This window comes from Paramisgurnus dabryanus, chromosome 16 (assembly GCF_030506205.2).
Source record: "Paramisgurnus dabryanus chromosome 16, PD_genome_1.1, whole genome shotgun sequence".
Lineage (NCBI taxonomy): Eukaryota > Metazoa > Chordata > Actinopteri > Cypriniformes > Cobitidae > Paramisgurnus > Paramisgurnus dabryanus.
In genome coordinates this window covers 9,302,525-9,330,058 of record NC_133352.1, presented here as the reverse complement: position 1 = coordinate 9,330,058, position 27,534 = coordinate 9,302,525, and the positions used below count along the sequence as shown (strand labels likewise).

The window sequence follows — 27,534 nt, the reverse complement described above, 5'->3', positions numbered from 1 at the left end:
CAACCAACTGCAAAACACAATGACAAACGTCTATTTATATCTTAAATGCTTAATTTTTTTGTGAGATATTTGTTTTAATGTCTGTTTTCACATCAGATGCTCGGTGTGTTCCTTTAACATAAATCAGGTGCCTTTTCTGAGGCTTTAATGAAATCACCAGCCAATTCAATAGACATACCATCAGTTCTTAATATTGTTGCCTCTGGGTCACAAAATGTATTTTTAAGATTAGTTTAGGCGATAATATATATGTATAATCTTCAAATAACAGTCGATTAGTTAAAAAAGCGCTAATTTTAGAATTTGATTAAACAAATGCGGAGGGTTCAGGCGCGAGTCGGTCACGTGATGTGCTCCTCAGTTCTGTCAGTAGGGGGAGTGGGAGAACGCGTGTGTGTCGTCGTATCTGTTCTGCTCATCTAGCGCGTATTTCTTTATTAATATCTGCTGGGTGAATATTAATACGTATATGCTAACATTAATTTTGTGACCACAAAATGACAGCGATCTATTATACGAGATATTGTGTCGTCGTGTTTGTCTTCACTCACTTCATCATTATCTGGTAAGTGCTATATGCAATATCTGGTATGAGACTTTATTGGCACTAAAGGGTTCTTTCGGCTAAAATTTACTTAATTTCTGTCATAACAGCAAACAACTTCTGCAACTACACAATGATTGTCTACCTGTGTGCAAAATAAAGCACGTTCACTGTGTAAAACCCCGCGCAGGGCATTTTCAAATTAACGGTCAGGGCGAGTCTGAGCTTATCGTGTTGTGTTGACAGAGACTTTGCTGAGGTAAGTAAGAGAAAGAAATTAATGTGTTAAATAAATAACGTTATAAACTTGAATTATGTTGTGCCAGAATACGTTGTTTAATGAATATCTGTGGAATAGGTTTAAAATAATACATTAATGACTGAACGTGAACTTGACTGAACATTATGGCAGCTAGAAGTATTGAAAAGACGTATAATAGATTTAACAATGTTTTATCTTCTTTATTAGTGTATGTAAATCTGGGCTACAGTCCACGACAAATTTTCTACGGTAGTTTTACGCCTGCATGCTGGTCCTTTCGTCTATCGCGGGGATATCATCACTTCAGCGGACATCGCACTGAAGAGATCCTGTGCTTGCGTGGCGGTGTGTTTGTGTGCTCACTTGGATTGAGACCAGCAGTGCTTTTTTAAACACTGGGTGAGTACTAACTTATTATTGTGTAGTTTCATAAAAGCCTTACTCTTTTCAGTCACATAACTTTTGTTCATCTGCTAATAATAGGACTATCCATACACAAAGATGTATTGTGGATTTAAGTAATATCTGCGAATATTTATGTGAAAATGTATTAGTGTTCTGCTGACATGAGATCTGAAAATGTGTTCTAGGACCTGATATGGATTAATCCAATGATCAACGTTTTCCTTTGTATCCCTGTTTTGTATACGCTGCCATTACATGATGGTCATATGTCCCGGATGATAGGGAGAAGTCACGTGGTTCAATTATTATTATTTTTTTACGTGGTTCAATTATCTGTTAATAAATTTTTTTACCATGCATTTAGCATCAGGCAAAGCCTGCAATCAATCTATTAAGACAGAAACAATATCTTACTTATTATTATGTTGTTATTATGACAATATCATGTGATCATCTGAGTTAGAACAAAATCTATTCATTTTCAGGTATAACTGTGCAAGTGCCCTGAATCATTCTGTTGAAATGTTATGTGTTTAAGATTCTTTATGACATCAAGATGTGGTTTGGGAAGGACCTTCATCTAAATCTGAAGACAGGACATACTGGCTCAAAAAGGTATAATTTTTTTTATACCCAATTTGAAATGTTGAACAATTACTTTACTTTACTGTACTGGACTGGTCAAGCGTTTGGTCAGGAACTGCCTATACACTTGAAAAATGCACAGAACTGGAACAGCACATCAGTTGGGAGCACATTAACAAGGATGAAATTTATCCAATAATTATTTTAATATTTATAGGTAAGCAACTACTTGCTGAGTGTATTTAATGAGTGTGTATTAATCTCTTACAGCTCCCATACTTAGTACAGTATATTTTAATCAGTGTGGCAATAACTTGTGTTTTATTTTTATGTTTCCACAGGTGTTTCTGATATGGAGAAAAACCCTGCACTGCTCATTTTATTTCTTCATCTTGAGAATACAGCAAGTTTACCTTTTGTCTGGAAAATGTAAGTTTTGAGTTTGGCTAACAATAGAGGTTAGATTTTGATGCAATTTATTACTCATCTCTTTAACTTGTATTTTTAGTTACTCAGTACATGTTATTTTCACAGGATTCAGCAAAGCTAACACCAACAACAATTTTTCAATGCACTTTAAACCACCTTGATGTGAGGAGCCAGCATCAGAATGGATGGTGTCAATATCCTGAAAGTGGAGGTAACAGAGGTACTGTATCTCTTTTTTGTCTCCTTCAGTGTAGCATGTCCAAACCCATCATTGCACACTAAATGTTAAACATTTTTGGTGACTACAAAAGACAGTCTATAACACTTCTAAAATTGTACAAACAACGTATTTCTATAAATTGTTTTGCCATAACAAACCTTACTTAGTGGTAATTGGTTCGTATATAGTTTTGTGTAAATTTGTTCATTTAACGTCTTAAGTTTGGAATGGTCTATACGGAATTAGTTTTGTGTTTATTGATAATAATTATTATAGTTAACACATTTATTTATTTCATACACCAGTTATTATTTATGGGTAGGGGTGTGACGGTCATTATATAACCGTGAGACCGACGGTTATAGTTGAACACCGTCATTAGAACTCTATAACCGGCAAAACCGTGTTATTAAAATATTTTTAAAAACATTTTTTATCAAAGAATTTTAAAATACTAATTAAAAACAATTGTTAACAGTCTGTGTTACACGCCCCCTCATGTTCTCACGCAGTGAAAATACAGAGCGGAGCAACACTGACAACGCGCTGACATACAGGACAAACCAGGTTACTTTTCGGTTACTTTTGAGATTAAACATATTAAACAAAGTCTCACCTTTCAAATCATCTCTTCCGTCAGTACACTCCGCTTTTCAAGTTCAAATCCTCCCATGCTAACCTACTAACTCTCCTGAACGCACATTCACTGCTTGCTGTTAATTTTAAAGAAACGTAGAGCAAGTAGCTAATCAGTGTCTAGTTTATTAAAATGCCGGGTGAGCACTGTGCATCGCGTCTGTGGAGAGCGTTTGCTGCGCGTGGCCATTGTGCTTTTACACCGGTTGCGTTTGCAGCGCATAGTGTGCAGTTTAATAACAATCTGAAGTTCACATTACTTTCTTTTACCTGCATTTATGAGCAAAACCTCTTCAATACGCTTTAAATCCACATTGTTTTTGTGCTGTTCTGTACTGACAGATATATATAGACACAATTACAGACATAAAAAGCCCATGGCACAAATTTGTTTCTCTAAAGATTATTAAGATAGATCAGGGGTTTTCAACTGGTTCTGTGCCAGGGACCACCATTTGGAATAACAAGTAATCCGCGGCCCGCTAGTGTGTTTGTGTGTGTGTGTGTGTGTGTGTGTGTGTGGAAGTACTCCTTACCTGTTAGTGGGATTTCTGGGCATGGTGACTACCACACAGTCTGTCTATTCGTGGTGATATAGTGGTACATAGTGACAGCCTCATATCATTCTCTGGTTCTAGCCTTGCCCTGTACTTGTTCTTTAGATATGCCAGTGTAGAAAACCCGCTCTCACAAAGGTATGTAGTTGGAAATGGTAAAAGACACCTCACTGCTTTTGCTGAAAGCTCTGGAAATTCTGTCTGGCAACTTATCCAGAACTTCATTAGGGGTTGTGTATCATACATATGCCTCCTGACAGAGTCTGTGGACATCTCTATGAGCTGATCCTCTTCTACAGTAGTTAAGCTTGACCCTGCTGCTGCATCATCACTGAATGGGAGCAGGATCCATTTGCTGTCACAGCGCCACTCATCAGAATCATGGAAGTACTTTCGGAATTGAAGCACAAGCTTCCTCAAATGCTCACACACAATGTCTTTAATGTCAGTGCTGTCAGAATATTCCTCAACTGAAGGAAACATAGCCAAGTTACCACTCTCCACTCGTTCTATCCATCTTGACATTTTTTAACAAATGCCTCTAGTTTTTCGTAGAGCTGCAGGACGTTTGAATCTCTCCCTTGCATTGAAGTGTTCAACTTGTTAAGCTCTGCAAAAACATCGGTGAGATACGCCAGCTTAGTCAACCAGTGGCTGTCGTTGAACATGTAAGCCAGTTCAGTGCACTCCTTTTCGCACAAGAAAGTATAGATAGCGTCACGAAGTTCAAATACACGGGCGAGCACCGCGCCGCGAGACAGCCATCTCACCTCTGAATGGTAAAGGAGAGAGGTGTGTTCACTTCCTAAGCATTGACATAGGGATGCAAACAGGCGTGTATTTAATGCTTTTCGTTTGATCAGGTTTACGGTTTTAACAACAGCATCAAACACCTCGCTGAACTCAACACTGAGATCCTTGGCAACCAGAGCTTCTCTATGAATCATGCAATGTGTCCAAATTATTGCCGGTGCTACTTTCTTTACGTGCCCAATCAATCCAGTCTGGCTCCCACTCATTGCTCTGGCACCATCGCTACATAGCGCCACACACTTCTGCCACGAAATATTGTGTTCTTTGAAAAAGTCATCAATAGCTGAAAAGATCTCAGCACCTGTAGTTCGCCCTGGCAGCGGTTTGCAAAAGAGAAATTCCTCACACATTGCACTATTATCCTCGTATCTCACAAATGCCAAAAGTTGCGCGTCATTTGTTATATCTGTCGTCTCGTCTAATTGAATGGAAAATCCTTGAACTGATCGAAGTTTCTCTATCAACTGCTCTTTCACATCATTTGCCATTTCCTCAATTCGACGTCCGACTGTGCTATCTGACAAAGGAATCGTTTTTAATTTATTTGCACATTCTTCGTTCATCATGGTTTTACACATGTCTATAGCTGCTGGCAAAATCAGCTGCTCTGCAATTGTATGTGGCTTTTTACATTGTGCAACTCTAAGAGCCACCATATATGAGGCTTTCAGCGCATTTTCACTGACCTTTGCACTTTTTCTCATGAGCGTCTGCTGTCCTCTGAAATCACGCAACATCTGTTGCATATAGTCAATAGGCTTGGCCTTCAAGAAGCTGTGATGTGTCTCCATATGACGAGAAAGTTTCGACGGTTTCATGGTTTCATTTGAAAGCACCGTTGAACATACGAAACACAGTGGTACCTCTTCTCCTGTTTTGTCAGTCGTTACTGTAAATCCATATTTAACATAATCTTCACTGTATTTTCTTTTTCGTTTCCCACTACGTTTCCCTGTTTCCGCCGAAGTTGTAGCTTTGTCTGCAGAGCATGCAGCAGAAGCCTGTACAGCTGTCCCGACATCTGTCCCTTTTCTTACTAAAAAGCGATCCATGTTGGTGCTGATTAGCAAACTTGGTCTTAGTTAGAAACGTCAGCTAACAGTTCCAATCCAAATTTAAATTCACCAAAACTATTTAGCGTATATTTAATGAAACCTGAATAATGTATTATTTACTTAACTCCGAGATGCTGGTCTATTTCGCGCGCAATATGAATGTGTACGTATATGACGTTGGGGACGCAAAACACAACGTTGGCAAAGCGTAAGATAGACCTGATAGGTGCAAAGCTAGCCTATCCTGTGTCAGTTTGAATATTTTAGATATTTTTATTCAATTCAGTATTCCCACCAATGTGCAAATATTCAAGAAATATATTCAGAAAAATAAATTATGAAAAAAAAAAAAAATTTTAATAATGAAATTTTGTAGGCCGTCACGGACCACATGCAATGCCGCCGCGGACCACCAGGGGGCCGCGGACCACCGGTTGAAAACCCCTGAGATAGATGATAGATAGAGGATTAATTTATGCTGGGCAGAGAGTGACAGCGCAGTCTTCTTGCAATAGTGTGTTTTTTAAATATTTCATTGCTTTCTGTTAAATTGTTCAACATTATTACTGTTTGAAACACACTTGGCATAACATTCATGATTTTATGGTAAAATGACACTTTCCCGTCAATCCACGAGCATTTAAACGAGCAAAACACACCCCACCGACAGTTATGTTACGAACCGTCACATTTGACTCATGTCATAACCGACATCACCAATTCTGAAACCGGCACACCCCTATTTATGGGTAATATTTGTGTCATGTTTTAGTCACTGAAATGTGTAAAATCGTGCAAAAATATTTAATAGTCTACCTGTGGTCTATTAAATATTATTTATTCAAAATGTAATTCTACTTTGCAGTGGTGGCTGGTGACTTCTCTCCTAAGTGGTGCAAATTCAAAATATGTGTTCAGAGTGTAATGTGTGTTGCTCATCATGTCAAAGTATGCGTTCGTTGTGTCATGTTAACCATGTGCATCTTGCCTTATGTGAAAATACGTGCCTGCTGTAAAAGCGTCAGAAGGGTTTATGATTTTATGACACTCACTTTCACAAAATACTCGCAAGACACTAACTTAACACTAAACTCTGATTACACATGAGATTTAGCGAGATCGTTTATAATAAACCCCTTTGAAGCATCTGCATTTTGACATGATGCGTGATACACATAAGTTTACATGACGCGCTAAATACATGTTGTGACAAGCTTTGCATCGTGCACCCTTGAAAAAGAAGTCACCAACCAGCACTGCGACTGGGTTATTTAAGCTTTCAGTAATGTTATTGTAACATTCTCCGTAATATTTTCTGTTCTCTCAAGGTGGATCTCGAGACTTGGCCATGTTCTAGATTATAACTGGTGAGCTCAAAGTACATTATTGCTAAAAACAAGCATTTTAGATGATTAGTTAATTTTTTGACTTATTATTAATTTGTTTTATCATTTGTTACAGGATTATCACAAGTGCTGTCGCCCCTGCTGTATATGACGCCCCCACCACCTACACCAGGTGTAGGAAATGTCGGTCCTGGAGTGCCGTTGTCCTGCAGAGTTTTGCTCCAGCTCTAAACAAACACACCTGAACAACTAGATCTGAAGAGTCACCAGAAAACTACAGGTAGGCGAGGTTTTATCAGGGTTGGAAATGAAATCTGCAGGATTTCGGCACTCCAGGACCGACGTTGCCTACTACTGACCTACACCTTCATCCTGCCACCACCACCCATACTACCTACAAAAAACTGTATTGTAATTATGCTTTTCACTGTATTGTATGATGTGGTTTTCTCATTTAGGGTAACTACACTATGGCAACAATTGGATACATTGATTGCTGACTGATTTTGTTATTTTTTCTTTACTTTTTGTTTAAAATCCAATCATTTTTTTGTTATTTTTGTTAATATTGTTACAAATATACAGTTAAAACTGCACAATAAATTTTCTGCTTTTAAAGATATAGTTGTTGTCTTTATATTTAACATCAACCAATAAAATAACAATATTTAATTTAATCTTAAAAAATACAGTAGTATATATTTTACACTGTAAAATAAATAACAGTAAAATTGAAAAATACAGTAGTATATATTTTACACTGTAAAATAAATAACAGTAAAATTGGAAAATACAGTAGTATATATTTTATACTGTAAAATAAATAACAGTAACATTTCCAGTATAACAGTAAAATGCTGTATGTTGGATCTTACAAAAAACAGTATAATACTGTACTTCATTTTGCAGTATCCTTTAAACTACTGTCATTCTTTCTACAGTAATTTTACTGTTGTTTGAAATACAGGAACTACTGGATAATTGTTGCCAGTAAGTTACTGTTAATTTGACAATAAACTTTTTACAGTGTAGTTATCCCATATTACATTTTTATTCAAAGTCGTGTATTGTATACATAAAAAACAGTTATTTTACATGTAGTTATTTATATTCACATTGAGAATGCAGGCATGTTTTCATCATTTCAAGAATGATGTGCCATAAATTGTGTTTAAGTTGGTAAATAAAGTGCTTCGTGGCAGATGGCACAGTTTACACTATTTGGCATAATAGTCTTCACCTAAAATTACATCTGTAGACTCTTGATGTTATATTTTTATAAAAACATCTTTCTGACAAGATCTCATGAACTTGTTTCTTCAGTTTGACCTTGTTTGTCCCTGGCATACTGTTTACACACCTAACAGATGATGTCCATCTTTAGTTCACCCCCTACAGTGTGTTTGTCCCTAAAATTAAACGTGTCTGGTTGTGACTGAAAAATTAAACTCTCACTCAGACACACACACACAGTTGTACTCTCTAAGGCTTGACACATGACTGATGATGCACGTCACAAGCACGCCAACACACAGTCCATGAAAACAGAACCATCTGGAGAGAGAATGGCAGCGTGTGAGGAGATGATAAGATTTAGGAAACTGGAGATGAATGAAAGGCCGGCTCATGAATGCTTTAGTGATTTTGATTGACATATAAGACAGCAAAACAATGAACAGAAAGTGTAGAACAAACAGTGCATTGTAGGAGAATAGAGCGAATGCGTCTTTGGTGAAGAAACTCCCGGTCGTGAATACTAAGAGTGCACATATACCAATATGAAAAAAAATCTTAAATGAAACGTATTTATTATTTAAATTGCTTTTTCCACACTCTTAAAAATTAAGGTGCTTCATGACGCAGTAGAAGAACCTTTAACATCTAAAGAAACTTTCTGTTTCACAAAAGGTTTGCTGTAGTGAAAAATTATTATGAGGAGGTAGGAAAGAAACGGTTCTTCTAAAAATTTTGAATAAATGGTTCATTGAGAAACTTCATTTTTAAAGAAATACTCCACTTACATTAAAAGATTCTGATAGTTTATTCACCCCATGTCAATCAAGATGTTTATGTACCGTATTTCTCTATTCAGTCAAGAAGAAATGTAGTTTTTTTGAGGAAAACATTCCAGGATTTTTCTCCATATAGTGGACTTTAGTGGACCTCAACAGTTTCAAAGGACTCTAAACCATCCCAACCGAGGCATAAGGGTCTTAGTGAAACGATCATCATTAAAAAAATATATATAAAATAAGTATACTTTTTATCCACAACTTGTATGTAAATATGCATCTCACGTGTACATATTCTAAAGAATTTTACGAGACATGTCTGAGAATTGTATCCTTACATCATCTTCAGCAGGGGGGTCCTCCAAATATTGTTTTAATGCAAAATATTTTAATTTTAATAAATTTAATTGGGCATAAAACAAAAATGCAATAATAGGCAGATAGTAAAAAATTCAAAATGTTCCTAAAAAAAACTAAGTTGATTTAAAAGTAGTATGTAGTATGCCAAAAATTATTCATTTAATATGTATGTAAATCCAGTCTTAATTTGTTCTTAATCTACTGGAGGTCCCTGCTTCTCCTCGTTATCCCGAATAAGGTTGAAGACCTATATATATATATATATATATATATATATATATATATATGTATATATATAGACATTTTCCACCGATGTGATAGCCGATTATTCTGTGCATTAAGTAAAGTTTTAACAAACCTTTTATTTTAATTATCTTTTAATTGCTTAAATGAACATGAACTAAGCTTAATAACTGCTGTTAGTGTCCATTGTTAGTTCATGTTAGATAATACATTAACTCATATTAACAAACACAACGTTATTGTGAAATATTTTATCTGACTAAGGCACACACTGTCCAGAACGGTGTATGCCATTTAAAAATGTTAACTTTTTAATGGACGAAACCAGACTGACTGACCCATACATATTCAATGGATGGATTAGGTGACAGGATTACTTCCAGTTAAGTTAGTGGCCTGATATCTGCTCCTATCTCATAGAGAAATCAAGTGTGTATATTAAAGAGAAATTGAGGGAGTATAAATCTTAAGATGTCTATAACTATGTGCTGGGTGGGTGTTGACATGTAGTGTGAAGCAAACGCAGTTTTTGATGAACATTTCTGTCCAGTCTGCTCTTTAAATTGCATTTAACCATAGATATCGTCGTTTTTTGACAGTGGCAGCAGGTATGTAATAAATAAATATTTATTTATTTAAAAACTATTGTTATGTCTCAGTGTGGCATGCATAACCTTAGCTAGTTGAGATTAGTAGTGGTATTGTATAAACTTTAAACAGTGGGGTTGGATGTAAAAGTTACATCTTTTTTTCTATTACACTACCATCTGCTCAGTTTACAGTTAAAGCTAAGTTGAAGTTAACCCATACACTGTACATGCACCCACAAGCATACACTAAAAAGTCAAATAATGCAATACACCAGAATTAGGATTTGTAATACAAAGAACATTTATTGATGGTGGTTTATTTTTTTAGACAAAGATCATGATCCATATTCCATTTATTTCTGCACACAGTTGAACACTTGTCTAAGACTGGGATACCTTACACACAGAAAACACAGTTTCTCACGTCAAGCGGTTCCATCCTGAGTTCTTGAATTAAACATTGACTTCCCGTCCTAACTTTACATGATACCCAAAGTTCCTGGCAGAGCTCATGTTAACTAACACATCCCAAAGTACTTAACACAGTTTTAACTCTTGATAATCAACACACAACACTAGAAGTGAACACCATTGTCGTTTGTTTTCAGATTCTGGTGATTTATTGATACATTTCAATCGTAAAATAACAATCGCCAAAAAGACAAAGAAATCTACTCTGTTATCCACGGTCTCTTGTATGTTCTGTCTCTGGAAAAATCTGTCTCAAAGTAAGTGTGCGAGCACCTATATGTTCATGTGATGATCATTGATTATTTACATTCTCATTTGCTGGTATGAGTTTCTGACTTTTCCTCCACACACATTGGCAGTCTGGTTTCACTTCCCACCCGCATCACTGCCTCTATCCATCTACCCTTCGCTGGTCATGTGTTCTCTGACTTTAGTTGCATGTTGCAAAGACTTCTGGGATTGCCTGCATGCATGCAGTAGCCCTATTTCTGATGTGTCAGCTCCGACATGTGAATGTGTGTACGAGAGAGTATTGCAACAGACTTTATTCGTGTGACAAGTCTTATCTTCTTTCTCTGCATGGCTTTTATGCCTCTATTAGCATCAGCCTGGTCACTGAAGAAAGGGATTGCAGTGTAACAGGAGGAAAATGAAAACTCAGCTGAAGAGGAGATGGAAAGAGAGAGTCAGTGCTGTGAGTGAGAGGAAGGACAGGAGTGATGCCGAAGAGGACAAGGCAGAAGAGTCGTAACCTGGTGGACAATCTAGCTCAAAACAGGGGACTGAGGCTGCATCCTCATTTCCGTAGTTTGCCCAGTACTCTTCAGGCTCTAACTTGGGTAAGGCAGCCTCATCTGCTGAGATATCGTACTTGGACGAGGAGGAGGATGGATTCTTGACAGAGGTGAATGGAAAGGCCTTTAGCGTCTCCTTACTCTTGTGATAAAGGCTCTTGGATGCTGAGGCTGGTTTGTTTTTGGAGAACCACCAGCGTGTCTTGGTGCTGAAAGTGGTGGTTGTGGTGCCAGCCAGAGAACCAGGGTCAGGCAACGGGCAGAGGGCAAAGTCAAGCTCTCGCAAGAATCTCAAGTCCTGGCCTTTACGGGGGGCTGGTGAGGTGCAGGTCACGTCTGAGCTGGAGATCCGAGCTTTGCGGAACCACTCCCAGAGTGACCTTGCTTCACAGCCGCATGTCCAGGGGTTGCCATTGAGCCGGAGGAACTGCACCGACGACGTGTCCTTCAGCACCTGGCCTGGAAGGTCCTGCAGAGCGTTGTTGAACAGATAGAGGATGGTCAATCGACCCAGGTCGCGGAAGGCTCGGCGATGGACCTGCCGGACACGGTTGTCATGCATCAGGAGTCGGTCGAGATTCACCAGGCCACGGAAGGCATTTTCAGAGAGGGTACGGATGCGATTGCCATGCAGGAAGAGATGGGTAAGGTTGACGAGGTCGGAGAAAACACCATCGGGAAGATAGGTGAGGTGGTTCTCCTGCAAGTAGAGGAACTGCAAGCTATAGAGCTTTAGAAAGAGATCAGCCGGCAGTTCGGTTAGATGGCAGCGGTGCATGTGTAGACTCTGCAGACGCTCCAGACCCCTGAAGGCACCCCCGTCAAGCCTGCGCAACGAGGGGTTGTCACTCAAATCCAGTTCTTCCAGTACACGGAGATTACTGAACGCCCCTGCCTCGATCCATGAGATGTTATTTGAGTACAGCCATAAGACCTGCGGATATATAAAGTTGGTAGAGGTGTAAATCTCTTCTTATTCCATATATATATAAACCAAAACGTAATTCATTATGTAATTTACAAACTCACCTGTGTCTCAAAACCAAAGGAGTCAGCTCTGAGCTCTGTGATGCGGTTGTTCTGCAAAAATACCCGTTGGGAGTCATAGGGCACGCCAGCAGGAACAGAGGTGAAGTTTTGCGACTGGCAGCTGACAGTCATGGGCATATGGTAGCATACGCACAACCTGGGACATGCCTGACCCGGTGCACAGCGACATGCCAACAGCCACACCACCAACCAGAGAGACAATCCACCTGTGAAGAGAGGTTTGCATTCAGTCATGTGATCATGTAAGAAGGTGCTACTGTACGTCTTGACACGGAGAAACACTTTGTCAACAACACGCCCTGCTGCAATTTGAGATCATGGCACATCTTGGATCAGCAATTAAAATTTGATATCCAGATATGCTTGAATAAAGCTGTTTCATGAAAGACTCCCTGGTCTAATCATAGACGGCTGCTGTCAGTCTCTATTCAGAACAGACTAGAATAGTGCCTAAGAGTGCGTGAAACAATAAGGTTGGATTATCTTCTGGTTCGTGAAACTGAACCTGATTCAGTTACTGTGGCGCATTAATATTTAAGAAGGGACCTTGTGAGGTTCGGTGACTCTGCACAATAATGCAATGCTTAAAAGGCTTGCATGGTGTAAATTAATCATGCTGTGTGCATTCATGTTCCCTGCGCAAGATTTTCCTATTACCTAAACCATGACCTGGTCACTGCATGCCGCCTTTCAGGATAAGGTGTACTAATCTATCATGCGCACGGGGACTAATGTGGAAAATTAAATTACCTGTGTGCATACATAACTATTTATGCAACCCTGCCCGTTTTGTTTGATAATCATCTTGTAAGTTTCCTATAGGCAAATAGTCAATAAATGTGTTCTGCAGTTAGTAAACAAAAGTGCTGTCTGTTTATAATTTACAATAGTTATTTAAAGGTTTTAAAAAAGGTTTGTAAAAGCAAAAAAAATGTTGTATTGAGCTGTATTGATATCAGGTTGAATTTGATAAACTTTAAATCAATTTTACCATAATCTTATTACACTTTGCAGCTAAATAATGTGTAACTTGTAAAGCTTTTTTATTATTATTAAAGTACAACAAGAAAAGTCACAATATATATACATACTTTGCTTAAATGTAATATCTGTATATCAAACTGTGACTTATCAATGTACATAAAAATAAACATTTAACAATCATTTGTTAATAGTTTAAAGAAAAGTTACATGGAACTAAAAAGCTTCATTTTAATCATTTATTTTACATTAAATGGCATGCCAGCTTGTAAACTTCACGAGGTATGAACTTTATGCAATGACATTATAAATGTTTACGTATAAATGAATAAGATATATAATCAAATGATTTTACTCACTTTTGAAAGTAAGAGTGTTGGAGGCGCGAGCGCCCCGCGCAGCCGAACGACTTTCCATCCCAAAATCCAAACCGAGTTAGCGAGTTAGCCTGAGCGCGTGCCCGCTATCTGCGCTGCCGGTCAGCTCTGGTGATCGAGTCGACTGCGAGTGAGGAGCGACCCGCGTCCCGCAAGCGTTTATACAGACGCGCCGGCTGCACGCGGAGGCGGGATTCTCTCATACGTCACGCATGCGAGGGCGAACCAACGGAAGCGGGAGTAGGAGACAGTGTGCGGGGTCTACTTAACCATATTTTCTTCAAAGATGTGTAGGCTACTCAAAATTGACCAAACCCTATATTTGGAGATGTAGGCGTACTCATTTGTAAAAACGCGACAAATATTATTTTTATTTATAATTGTAATAATGCAATAATATTGTATACAAATCAAATCATTATAAACTATAACAGGGATTAGAATGTCACGTTATTGTTTTATGAGATCTACTTTGACCTTGAGTTTTACAATGAATAACAAACAATGAAAAATAGATCAGAGATCAATAGAAAACATAATTGCAGGTTTAACATCATCTTGTCCCATAACCCTCTTTAGGGAGTCGTTGGGTCATCACAGACATTTTATTAATCATCTCACTCCACTTTTGTCTGTCTTCTGCAGTTCTCTTGGAGTGGCTGAGTTGCAATTCTGTCCATTTTTAGATCTTTCCTGACTTTTTTCTGTATTCCTCGCCTGGCTTGAAGGATGGCCTTTGATAGGCCTGACGATCTGATAATATACCATCTTAGTTTTCTTGACAGTTACAAGCAGTCTGCTGGATTTCATTGTAACTTGCTGTGTATTGTATATCCAGGAGTCTTCTTTATTACCTTATCTCCATGCTGCTGTAAGAGTCCATGATTCAAGCACAGAGAAAAATTAAGATGACCAACGAGTGCAGTAAACTCTTAGTCCAAGATTAATGTTTTTGTCTCTCCAAATAAGCGTAACCCTTAAAATTAACCATGGTTTTATTGTGGTAAAAATGTAGTAACCATGTTTTTTTGGTGTATTGATTACTATCAGCAAAACCATGGTTTTACTACAGTAACCATTGTTTTTTGGTTTTAAAACCATGGTTAATTTTCGTAAGGGAAGACATAGCAGGGTTCACATGATATTAAAACTAGAAGAATTACATAATTAAAACTTTCTGACTAGTACAGATGTTGGATTTGTAATGAAAGTTGGAAACTGAATTTTAAAGAGCTTTGAAAGTTTATGTCATATAAAAAATCAACAAAAATGGCTGCAGAAAACGGGTTAAAGGGGACATTTCAATGTAAAATAAATCTTTGGTGTCTCCAGAGTACATATGTGTTTAGCTCAAAATACCATATAGATAATTTATTATAACATGTTAAAATTGCCACTTTGAACGTGTGAGCAAAATGCAATTTTTGGGTGTGTCCTCTTAAATACAAATGTGCTGAACTCTGCACTAATGGCGCTATAATAGTGCAAAGTACCCCACGGCTGGGTTTGGGTCAGGTCTAGGGTTGCCACCCATCCCGGTTTTACCGGGATTGTCCTTCTTTTTAATAATTTGTCCCGGGAAATGTATCAACTCTCCTGGGACACTGATGTCCCGGTTTTCGAAAAGCTATGTGAATATGTTATTTAGCGCACACACGGCAGAAAGAGAGACCTTTCGTCTGTGTGTGTGTGTGTGTGTGTGTGTGTGTGTGTGTGTGTGTGTGTGTGTGTGTGTGTGTGTGTGTGTGTGTGTTGGTTTTTGTGATTTACGAGGACATTTCATATGAATACACGCCACACTATGAGGACATTTTGTATTATGAGGACAGGGTCGGTGTCCTCATAATACGGGCAATGTAGAAGTGCTTCTAGGGGTAGGAGGAGCTTAAATTCTAATTTTCTCCGAAAGTCTCCATAAGTCACAATGACCAGACTTTGTGTATGACGTGTGTATCGAGACTGCGCCCCTGTAGGCCGGTCTGGTGTACTGCACCTCCTAATTAATATTCATGTGTGTGTATGAAATCGCCGCTTCCGATTGGCTGACAGCCAGATGTCCTCATAATTTCGGGATTTGTCAAAGGATTGTGTTATGTACATCAAGGACGAAAACGATAAAAATATAGTTCTAAAATCGTTTTTAATATAAAATGATCGCAGTGTTCATACCACAACTATATCAATAACAGCACAGAGGAACAATATGATTGGAAACACTTTCAGATCGATTGAACTGATGCATGGATTAGTAAAATCTGCTGAGAAGACCACATGTGAGGATAAATCATCGATTAAATCATCAAATAAATCATCAAAGTAACAAGACTCCAGGTAAGATTTATACAATGTTAAGCAAACAGCTGTTATTAAAGTTTTAAAACTGTTTTTACCACGTTAGCATTAGCAACCTTATGAAAATTAACCTTGGTTTTACTATAGTAAACGTGTAACTTAGTAACCATGTCTTTTTTGGCAGATTATCATTTGTGAAACCACAGTTTTACATAGCATGGTTAAATTATGGTTACACTAGCAAAACTATGGTTAATTTGTGGTTACATGGTAAAACTGTAACTGTAACTACGTTATTTGTAATATTTATTTGTCATTCCCTGAGGAAAATAAACCATGGTTTTATAGTAACAGAAGACCATGGTAAATCTGGGGTTTCTATAGTTTTACTTTTATTTAAAAAATAGGCTAACTACTTAAACTATGGTTCATTTCATAAGGTTTGATTTTCTCATCATATAGTTGTATTAAGTAATTAAACCCTCTTATAAATGTACTGATTTTATTCCCATCAAGATTTTTAGAATAGATCGATAGTGATAACATGTTTTCTTTACATTTGCTCACATACAGTTGTGGTCATAAGTTTACAATACATCTATATTTGGTAATTTGATAAAAATAAGAGGAATGATGAAAATTGAAGTTTGTTTTTCATTTAATGCTAACTTGAACAAGTTATTTTAGATGACAGTGGTTTACATATAGTCCCCAACACAATAATAACTGAATTTACAAAAATAATCCAGTTTAAGTTTTTACATGAAGCTTCTTCTTAATACTGCTTGATGTTACCTGAATGATAAATGCCTGTTTTAATGTTTTGTGATAGTTGTTCATAGTTGTCTCTTCCTTCAGGTCTTGCAAATTATTTTGTTCCTTTTCAAGAACGGTCTCTTGATATTGCGTCAGAAGCTATGGGAGCTTCTTCCACTTGCCTTTTCTCTGAAGCTTTATTGAACAATGCCAGTGTACTGACCAATGCCGACCATAACGCTGTGTAGAAGTGCCTTCCAACACTATATAGCCTGTCTACGTGGTAAATTCATAGATTATTTATCTCCACATCGTGATGCTGAATCATCACCAGAGAGAATCGCGCGCATTACGGACAGAAAGCCCATGACCCTTGCATGCATGCCGGTAAACATTTACATGGATATAGCTCCTCGCTTCATTCCTTGCCCCCGTGCAGCGATCCGTCTTAACACAGCGCACAGCTCTCAGCCCTGTTCTTGATTGTGACCACAACACACTGCAGAGAGAGCCACGTGTATAAGCCTCCCTTTCCCACCAACTCGCCACAGTGTGCACAATACATAGACAGACCATAGGTTTCAGTTTTGTAAGATCACAGCTTGCTTCAGCCGCTCCCCATACATGAAAAGACCCTCATTCTGGCATCTGCCTTGTAACATAATTCACTTCGTTCACTGCTCAGACATGAACAGCCCCAGTTTCTTTGGAGCCTGTCATGTTCAGCGCACGGCATCCTCTCGTTCACAGCATACCAACGTCCCCATAAGTTCAGCCAAGTTTAACCTCACAGGCCTGTAAAAAACAGCAGATTCCCCGAAACAAACATATGTAACTGCCACCCTTTGTGTGCGTAGCGATCTGTAATAAGTGTTTCAGTGTTAAAAGCAGGGTCTGATTTGATCTAGAATTTTTTTTAGTTATGCTGGTTAAAAGTCTCCTCACATCCTGATAGCAATCACTATGTTAATGTGTTTGAATCTATTTGTATAAATATGTTATCTGTGAAAGGTGTAGGACCAAAACATTCAACAAATCATTGAACTTGGACCAAATACAATAATTGGACGTATGCAATTTTTGCTCCTCTTCTGTGAACGTGTTTTGCATGCCACTGCGTTCACGCAGACATCAAACATCATCAGCGCGTTCATGTCTCCTCTGTAAACAGAGTCAAACCATGACAAAAAATGTCTGGATCAGCAAAGAGCAAAAACCCGAATTAACATCGGTTACTTTACTGCAGGGCTATTCAATTAGTTTGTCGTGGGGGCCAGTTCATGAAAAGCATCTCAAATGAGGGTCCGAAGATATAACAGTGATGATGATTAAATTTTCATACATTTAAACATACTAATGTTATATTTTGAAACTGCATAAAAACAAAATCAGTGCATTGTACAATAGGCTTTTTCTACAAACGTGTATTTTGAAACTGCATTCAACAACATTAGTGCATTGCCAGATGTCTAAGTAGGCTTTTTCTACTTCCAGACATGTTCATATGTTGTATTTAAGAAATTGCATAACAACAAGTGCATTGTAAGATGCCCAAGTAAGCTTTATTCTACATTTAAATAGGTAAATAAGATCCATATCACACTCATTGAGAATTTAACTCATTTACTCACTTCGGTGCACATAACAAAAATGTTTATAATATGGAACATAATTGTTTTATGCTGTTTTTTGTCAAAGCTAATTATTACAGTAGCCCTATTTAAACTAAAACAGCCATCTTAATAATTGGCAAACATTAGGCTACCTTCTTATAAGACAATATGTTTTTAGATTTCGCAAGAGCAGTAAAATCAGGTGTATGTTTGTCAGCACGATACGCATAAAGTGGTGCAGGTGCTGGGCTGTGAGCGATAGGGTAGTGTTTTTAAGCTGGAAATACTACAAATAAAGTTAAAACCACCATAGAGTCCGGTCTCTTAACTCACCACTGTCAGCTATCGCGTCTTGAGACGCGAGCGGGGGAGGCGATCGCGTTGAACTTGTGGACCAAAGCGCGAATATAAACACGTGACACAGCTGCTTGCACCAGTCACATGACTCGCGCTCTGCAGCTCATGCTGTATGAAACAGACGCACGCGCATCAACTCGGAACTGTAGGGCCCGTTGTCTAACTTTATTCTAGAGATGTCTTTTTAACAGACTACATAAAGGGCCGGATCAAATTACCTTGGGGGCCGGGTTTGGCCCGCGGGCCGCCAATTGAATAGCCCTGCTTTACTGCTTTAACATGAGATAGAAACAGCGCAAAGGGTCTGAATGTTTACGTTTCAAAATTAATAGCAAACTACTACATCTACACAACCGAAAACATGCTGTATCTAATTTTGATTTAAAACAGTTGTTTATGTTCAATATTTTGGTAATGTTTTTCACTACTGCAAACCCCACATGCCTGTCTTTAGCAGGGGGGTTATTCCACAGCGGACAGCATATAATGGGCACCCGCATGCATGTCATAATGGGGGCGCAATGTCTCGATCATTCGGCAGTGTTTACCCCTTTATCTTACCCGGCAGTGTTTACCCCTTTAACTTATGCTGAGTTCAGAGTTCAGACTGCACGATTTTAGCCCTGATTTTGACTCGCCGACAGGTTTTGAGAAATTGCAGCTAAATGCCTGAAATCACAGGCAAATCGATGCTCGTGCACGCGAGTGACAATGACACAGTGTAATTTATCAAAGACGTGATCTGAGCGATTCAAAATCATGCCGTGTGAAATGTGTTTTGACTAAAAAAACATCGCCAATGACCTACAGCCAATGAGAGAGCAAAATACAGGACAGCTGGAAGTTCCCCAGATAGTCACGCTACCCCAGATAGTCGCGCAAAGTGAAAACATCTGTGACTCCACTAGTTTGAAAATCATGCAGTCTGAACTCTGCATTACTGCTTCGGTTATTCTTATATCCTAGTACTCAGAGCGGCCTACTGCTTCTATTCGACGCAGACCACCCCATCTGCCACGGTCCTTTCACATTATCGTTGCAGTGCACAATACTGAGTCAAGACATTGCGACTGTGCAATGAACACATGCCTGATGAGAAAGCACTGTATAGCGCACTTATGCCGGTGCTTTATGCTGGGATCTATTTAGCCCAGCACACGTTCACAGGTTGCAGCGCTATCCCATCTAAGCCTGTGTGTGGACATAGAAGGACAGTCTGCACGCCAGCTTCAGAGAAAATGGAAGTGGGAGGAGCTCTCATAGCATCAGCTTCTGACACAATAGGGCTTTTCACACTGGAAAAGTTAACCCTGGGTTATTCTAAACCCTGGGTTAACAGAATCCTGGGTTATCTGTTTCACGTTTCACATTGTTCATACTTAACCAGAGGTTGAGATAACCCTGGGTATTCATAAGCTGACGTTTCACACTGTCATCCCTAAACCCTGCGTTTTAATTTGTGGAGTGAACCGTCATGACTGGATAAAAGCGATTTCAAACTTGACTGAATTAAAATAACCACTTGTCTCGCACTTTCACATCAGTGATAGAACAGGTAGCAAAGTTAATCTCTCTTGGTTGTTTTAAGTGTCCTGGGATTTCATTTTTACTTCAATTTAAAGAGCAAGAATGTAGCACCATACTTTCAAAGTCAGGTGTATGTGGAATATTGGACAGGGTGAACAGTGTAAAGAGTTATTTTTTTTAGAGTTTTTATTCATTTGGTTGTTTAGTTATAGCTTAGTTGTGGTCTTTAGAAACTGTTTTTTCAGACAACAACAAAAAAAAAATTGACACCAATAATAATTATCATTTCAACCTTCACCTATGGTTTTGCCTTTTTGATCATCAGTGCATTTTTAAATCTTTTTTAATGTGTGTGAGCCTCAGTTTTTAGTATGAAAAGATGATTTTAAACATTTTACTGTCACTGTTGGCAAGAGGTCAAATATATAGAAGTTGCTGGAAAGGCAAATTCACCATACATCAGTTTAAGAACCACTGATCTAGATAACATCACACAGTACTAAGAATCACGTGTATTTAAATTTTGGTCTTGGACTAAGCCTAAATGTAAACATCTGCTCTGTGAAATAACTTATTGCACAAGTACTATCAATTACACAAGAGCAAAGAATACGTTGTTCATCATTAAAGCTTGATTCACTTTTCACAGGTAACTTCTAAGATGAAAAACAGACAGAAGGTTTGCTCAACTGTCCAGCAGATGATAGAACAAAGAAGGTATTTGCCAGTGAAGTGTTTGTTTGTATCCTGGAAAGATGATGACCAAGGTAAAGGGAACTCTGCTTTTGGAGAACCACTGTCCTGCAGAGTTTAGGTCCTACCCAGATAAAAACTGTTGCTACAGTTCGTTTTCAAGAGTTTGGCTATTCATTAGCAATACCACGTAAAACAAAATATCATAAACTGACTAATTTCACTGCACTGTGATTGCCATTAAACTCTGTCACCATACTGATAGTTAAACACTGTCACTGCACTGTGCTGCTACATAAACACTCTCACTGCACTGTCACTACAAGGAAAACACTGTGACTAACTCTGACTTCTAGTAAAACACTGTCACCATACTGTGACTTCTAGTTAAAGACTGTCACTATACGGTGTCTGCTAGGTAAACACTGTCCCGCACAGTGACTACTAGGAAATAGGGGTGGAACGGTACATGTATTCGTTTCGAACCAAATCGGTACGGGGGTCACGGTTCGGTGCATGAATTTAAACGGAGAATGCACGGTATGAAAATAAAAAAACTTACGTGCAAAATAATTAATGTATGTGGAACTACTGTTAGATACGCGGGCTTTTTATGGACAGCTAATCTGTAGCCCCGCTTTAGCTCTGAAGCTCTGATTGGAGCCGATGCAGCCGAGCTCCGCCTATGTATGCGCTTTATCAGAGCCTGTCTACATTCTCTGTCACTCTGCAGTTTTTTGTCAGGTCGACGCCGGTCCAGTCAGTGAGTGAGCGAGCAGCGACAGCGAGTATGGCAAGTGGTGATGTTCCACAGGAGTTAGGAGATCCGCCGGCCTTTTTAAGATCGCAAGTTTGGCAAAACTACGGTTTTCCAGTCAGTTATAGTAGTACAGGCGAGAGAGTGTTGGTAAAGACGAGGACTGTGTGTGGGCGTTGCTCAGCAGTTGTTGGGTATGTGAGTGGAAATACATCTAATGAGGGCTTTCAAGTCTCACGCATTCACCTTGAGACACACGCATTTCAGTTAGTTTACACGCTCACACGCCACACTTTGTGTTTCTTACGCTGAGAAGTAGGAGATAAATTGTCCTGTATATACAATTTATGGACAAAGCGCAGGCAAATACAGGGCAGTTCTGTCGAGTCCAGCTGCTTTTTTTAAGTGTGCTCAACTTTACGCAGCGCCATCAGCGTCAGAGTACCGCGAGAAATCTTGCAGAGGATGCTGATTTCAAATCGCTCTTGCGGTACTCTGACGTCATCCACTTGACGTTTCTTACAGCGCCCCGTGAAGTCGTACACACCTTATTAATTCATCCTACAAGCCTATTTTTTTTGTTCTTTAGTACATTAATATGAAATAAGGCCAAAATGTAATTTTAAAATGTATTTAGGTAACACTTGTAATACATTTGAACTCATATTTGTATGTAAGATGAATACAAGATTACTTAAAGTGGTATACATTTTTCAGGGATGTGATTCTTCCGGATTAATCCGGAATTCCGGATTTTCCGACCTGAAAATGTGACCTACGTGAATCACGCAGAATATGTTTGCCGCTTTGTTTCGCGTCACGCGGGTGACAGCCAAACGTCGCAAATGAGGAGAAGAGAGGAGAGAAACGATCGGGTCTGATTGGTGAATGAATAGGGTTTGGTTTTGCACTGTGTGAGTGTAAGCAAGTTTGACAACATAACATCTGGATTGTTTTAATGTAAATACGTGAACACGTGCATCTGAATGCAGGGTATGAATCGAGATCGTGATTCCTTTTTCGATAGACACAAGCAATAATACATACCCAGATCATCCGATCTGGAGATGTTCTTTTCACGATACCACTGTACCGCGAGGGCGACTGAGGTACACTGCAGGACCCCTCGCAGGGAGCTTTATTGATCTGACCAATACAATCATACTTCGCCATCCGCCATTTGCGAACGGTCGGAAACACGTCCTTGTTGATACTTGGAAAGGAAGGAAAATGCATCTCTTTGTCATCTAACGTGCCGCCCGGTGTGGCCCTGTTGCGCGGGGACGGCGATTGTGGTTCCGTCCCGGGTTACCATGGTGACGGCTGTGAGATACCCCCCTCCCCCCTATTTTTTTACGTATCTGCATGATTCACGTAGGTCACATTTTCAGGTCGGATAATCCGGAATTCCGGATTAATCCGGAAGAATCACATCCCTGATTTTTGTAATACGAGATAGTATGTTAAATGCATTTCAGTTCATATTCATGACATCTCAAAATAACACAGATAAGGACACCTATGTTTTTAAGATTATCTTAAGTACTAAAAAAATTGCCTTCTGCATTTTTGTTTTGCTTTTCCCTCCATTGTACCGAAATTTAATCGAACCGTGACGCCTGAACCGAGGTACGAACCGAACCGTGACTTCTGTGTACCGTTCCACCCCTACTAGGAAAGCACTGTAACTAACTGTGACTTCTAGTTAAACACTCTCACCGCACTGTGACTGCTACTTAAACACTTTCACCACACTTGACTGCTAGTAAAACACTGTCACTGACTCTGACTGCTAGTAAAACTCACTAACTGTGACTTCTTGTTAAACACTGTCACCGCACTGTGCAGCTAATTAAACAATCTCTTCGCACTGTGCTGCTAATTAAACAATCTCACCGCATTGTGACTGATAGTAAAACACTGTGACTAACTCTGACTTCTAGTTAAACACTGTCACCTTACTGTGTCTGATAGTTGAACACCATCACTGTACTGTGTCTGATAGTAAAACACTGTCACCATACTGTGTCTGCTATTTGAACACTGTTACCACACTGTGTCTGCTAGTTGAACAGTGTCACTGCACTGTGACTGCTAATTAAATACTGTCACTAACTGTGACTGCTAGTAAAACACTTTGACTGCAATATGTCTGCTAGTTTATCACTGTCACCGCACTGTGACTGCTAATAAAACACTGTCATTAACTGTGACTACTAGTTAAACACTGTCACCATACTGTGCCTGCTAGTTAAACACTGTCACCATACTGTGTCTGCTAATAAAACACTGTCACTAACTGTGACTTCTAGTTAAACACTGTCACCATACTGTGACTGCTAATTAAACACTGTCACTAACTGTGACTGCTAGTAAAACACTTTGACTGCAATATGTCTGCTAGTAAAACACTGTCACCACACTGTGACTGCTAATTAAATACTGTCACTAACTGTGACTGTTAGTAAAACACTTTGACTGCAATATGTCTGCTAGTTTAACACTGTCACCGCACTGTGACTGCTAATAAAACACTATCATTAACTATGACTTCTAGTTAAACACTGTCACCATACTGTGACTGCTAGTTTAACACTGTCACCACGCTAGTCTGTGACTGCTAATAAAACACTTTGACTGCAATATGTCTGCTAGTTAAACACTGTCACCGCACTGTGACTGCTAATAAAACACTGTCATTAACTATGACTTCTAGTTAAACACTGTCACCATACTTTGACTTCTAGTTAAACACTGTCACTATACTGTGTCTGCTAGGTAAACACTGTCCCGCACTGTGACTACTAGGAAAGCACTGTAACTAACTGTGACTACTACTTAAACACTGACACCGTACTGTGTCTTCTAGTTAAACACTGTCATCGTACTGTGTCTGCTAGTTTAACACTGTCACTGTACTGTGTCTGATAGTTAAACACTGTCACCGCACTGTGACTGCTAATTAAACACTTTCACCGCACTGTGTCTGCTAGTTAAACACTGTCACCGCACTGTGTCTTGCTAGTTAAACACTGTCACTGCACTGTGTCTGCTAGTTGAACACTGTCACCGCACTGTGTCTGCTAGTTGAACACTGTCACCGCACTGTGTCTGCTAGTTGAACACTGTCACCGCACTGTGTCTGCTAGTTGAACACTGTCACCGCACTGTGTCTGCTAGTTGAACACTGTCACCGCACTGTGTCTGCTAGTTGAACACTGTCACCGCACTGTGTCTGCTAGTTGAACACTGTCACCACACTGTGTCTGCTAGTTGAACACTGTCACCACACTGTGTCTGCTAATTAAACACTGTCACTAACTGTGACTGCGAGTAAAACACTTTGACTGCAATATGTCTGCTAGTTAAACACTGTCACCACACTGTGACTGCTTTTAAACACTGTCACTTACTGTGACTGCTAGTAAAACACTTTAACTGCAATATGTCTGCTAGTTAAACAATCTCACCGCATTGTGACTGATAGTAAAACACTGTGACTAACTATGACTTCTAGTTAAACACTGTCACCTTACTGTGTCTGATAGTTGAACACCATCACCGTACTGTGTCTGATAGTTAAACACTGTCACCATACTGTGTCTGCTATTTGAACACTGTTACCACACTGGGTCTTCTGGTTGAACACTGTCACTGCACTGTGACTGCTCATTAAACACTGTCACTAACTGTGACTGCTAGTAAAACACTTTGACTGCAATATGTCTGCTAGTTATACACTGTCACCACACTGTGACTGCTAATTAAATACTGTCACTAACTGTGACTGCTAGTAAAACACTTTGACTGCAATATGTCTTCTAGTTTATCACTGTCACCGCACTGTGACTGCTAATAAAACACTGTCATTAAGTGTGACTACTAGTTAAACACTGTCACCATACTGTGCCTGCTAGTTAAACACTGTCACCATACTGTGTCTGCTATTTAAACACTGTCACCACACTGTGACTGCTAATAAAACACTGTCACTAACTGTGACTTCTAGTTAAACACTGTCACCATACTGTGACTGCTAATTAAACACTGTCACTAACTGTGACTGCTAGTAAAACACTTTGACTGCAATATGTCTGCTAGTAAAACACTGTCACCACACTGTGACTGCTAATTAAATACTGTCACTAACTGTGACTGTTAGTAAAACACTTTGACTGCAATATGTCTGCTAGTTTAACACTGTCACCGCACTGTGACTGCTAATAAAACACTGTCATTAACTATGACTTCTAGTTAAACACTGTCACTATACTTTGACTTGTAGTTAAACACTGTCACCATACTGTGTCTGCTAGTTTAACACTGTCACCACGCTAGTCTGTGACTGCTAATAAAACACTTTGACTGCAATATGTCTGCTAGTTAAACACTGTCACCGCACTGTGACTGCTAATAAAACACTGTCATTAACTATGACTTCTAGTTAAACACTGTCACCATACTTTGACTTCTAGTTAAACACTGTCACTCTACTGTGTCTGCTAGGTAAACACTGTCCCGCACTGTGACTACTAGGAAAGCACTGTAACTAACTGTGACTACTACTTAAACACTGACACCATACTGTGTCTTTTAGTTAAACACTGTCACCATACTGTGTCTGCTAGTTGAACACTGTCACCGCACTGTGTCTGCTAGTTGAACACTGTCACCGCACTGTATCTGCTAGTTGAACACTGTCACCGCACTGTGTCTGCTAGTTGAACACTGTCACCGCACTGTGTCTGCTAGTTGAACACTGTCACCGCACTGTGTCTGCTAGTTGAACAGTGTCACCACACTGTGTCTGCTAGTGGAACACTCACTATATTGTGACTGCAGTGCTGACTTAACACTGGCAGGCTAAAGTTCAGTGTTGAGTTCAGTGTTTCTCTAACTACATTCAGAATGGACCAGGGTTTTGTGCTCATACGTCCTCATAATTACTGATTGTGTTTTACTTTTCACCGTGGGGGATTGGCAGCAGTTCAGAGTTTCTCTAACTACATTCAGAATGTACCATGGTTTTGTGTTTGTACGTCCTCGTAATTACTGATGGTGTCTTACTGTACACTCTGGGGGATAGGTAGCAGTACACTTAGAATAGATCATGGTTTTGTGTTTGTATGTCCATGTAATTACTGATTATGTCTTACTGTACACTCTGGGGGATGGGCAGCAGTTCAGTGTTTCTCTAACTACACTCAGAATAGACCATGGTTTTGTGTTTGTACGTCCTCGTAATTACTCATGGTGTCTTACTGTACACTCTGGGGGATGTTCAGCAGTTCAGTGTTTCTCTAACTACACTCAGAATGGACCAGGGTTTTGTGTTTGTACGTCCTCGTAATTACTAATGGTGTCTTACTGTACACTCCGGGGGATGTTCAGCAGTTCAGTGTTTCTCTAACTACATTTAGAATGGACCAGGGTTTTGTGCTCATACGTCCTCATAATTACTGATTGTGTTTTACTTTTCACCGTGGGGGATTGGCAGCAGTTCAGAGTTTCTCTAACTACATTCAGAATGTACCATGGTTTTGTGTTTGAACGTCCTCGTAATTACTGATGGTGTCTTACTGTACACTCTGGGGGATAGGTAGCAGTACACTTAGAATAGATCATGGTTTTGTGTTTGTATTAGGGATGGGCATTCGATTAAGTTTTCTTTGTCGATCGTCGGGAGAATTAACGATCGACTATCGATTAATCATTAATATTTTTATAATAAAATTTGTTATTTAACTTTTATACTTAAAAAATGCAATGAATACAAATATACAGCGTGTTTTTCCTCGATGAGACCTTT

General features: G+C 39.2%; 1 protein-coding gene and 1 long non-coding RNA gene across 4 annotated transcripts; one reads left to right on the top strand and one right to left on the bottom strand.

The window, feature by feature from the left end:
• Positions 1-662: 662 nt before the first annotated feature.
• On the top strand, positions 663-7,406 carry LOC135749469 (uncharacterized). 3 transcript variants are annotated; one of them, XR_010532387.2, is made up of 6 exons: positions 663-803; positions 1,014-1,826; positions 2,138-2,225; positions 2,331-2,445; positions 6,835-6,873; positions 6,968-7,406. It is a non-coding gene; the product is annotated as an uncharacterized lncRNA (long non-coding RNA). The 3 variants fall into 3 exon arrangements; XR_010532388.2 differs by having other exon boundaries at positions 683-1,205; positions 1,750-1,826; positions 6,968-7,393; XR_010532386.2 differs by having other exon boundaries at positions 685-1,826; positions 6,968-7,391.
• A 2,949-nt stretch (positions 7,407-10,355) lies between these two features.
• Positions 10,356-13,850, bottom strand: rtn4rl2b (reticulon 4 receptor-like 2b). Its single transcript, XM_065267993.1, has 3 exons — positions 13,713-13,850; positions 12,352-12,578; positions 10,356-12,256 (listed from the first exon to the last, which is right to left on the bottom strand). Exons 1-3 carry the CDS (start codon positions 13,768-13,770, stop codon positions 11,186-11,188), a joined length of 1,356 nt encoding a protein of 451 aa, XP_065124065.1. The 5' UTR covers positions 13,771-13,850; the 3' UTR covers positions 10,356-11,185.
• Between the last annotated feature and the right edge of the window lie 13,684 nt (positions 13,851-27,534).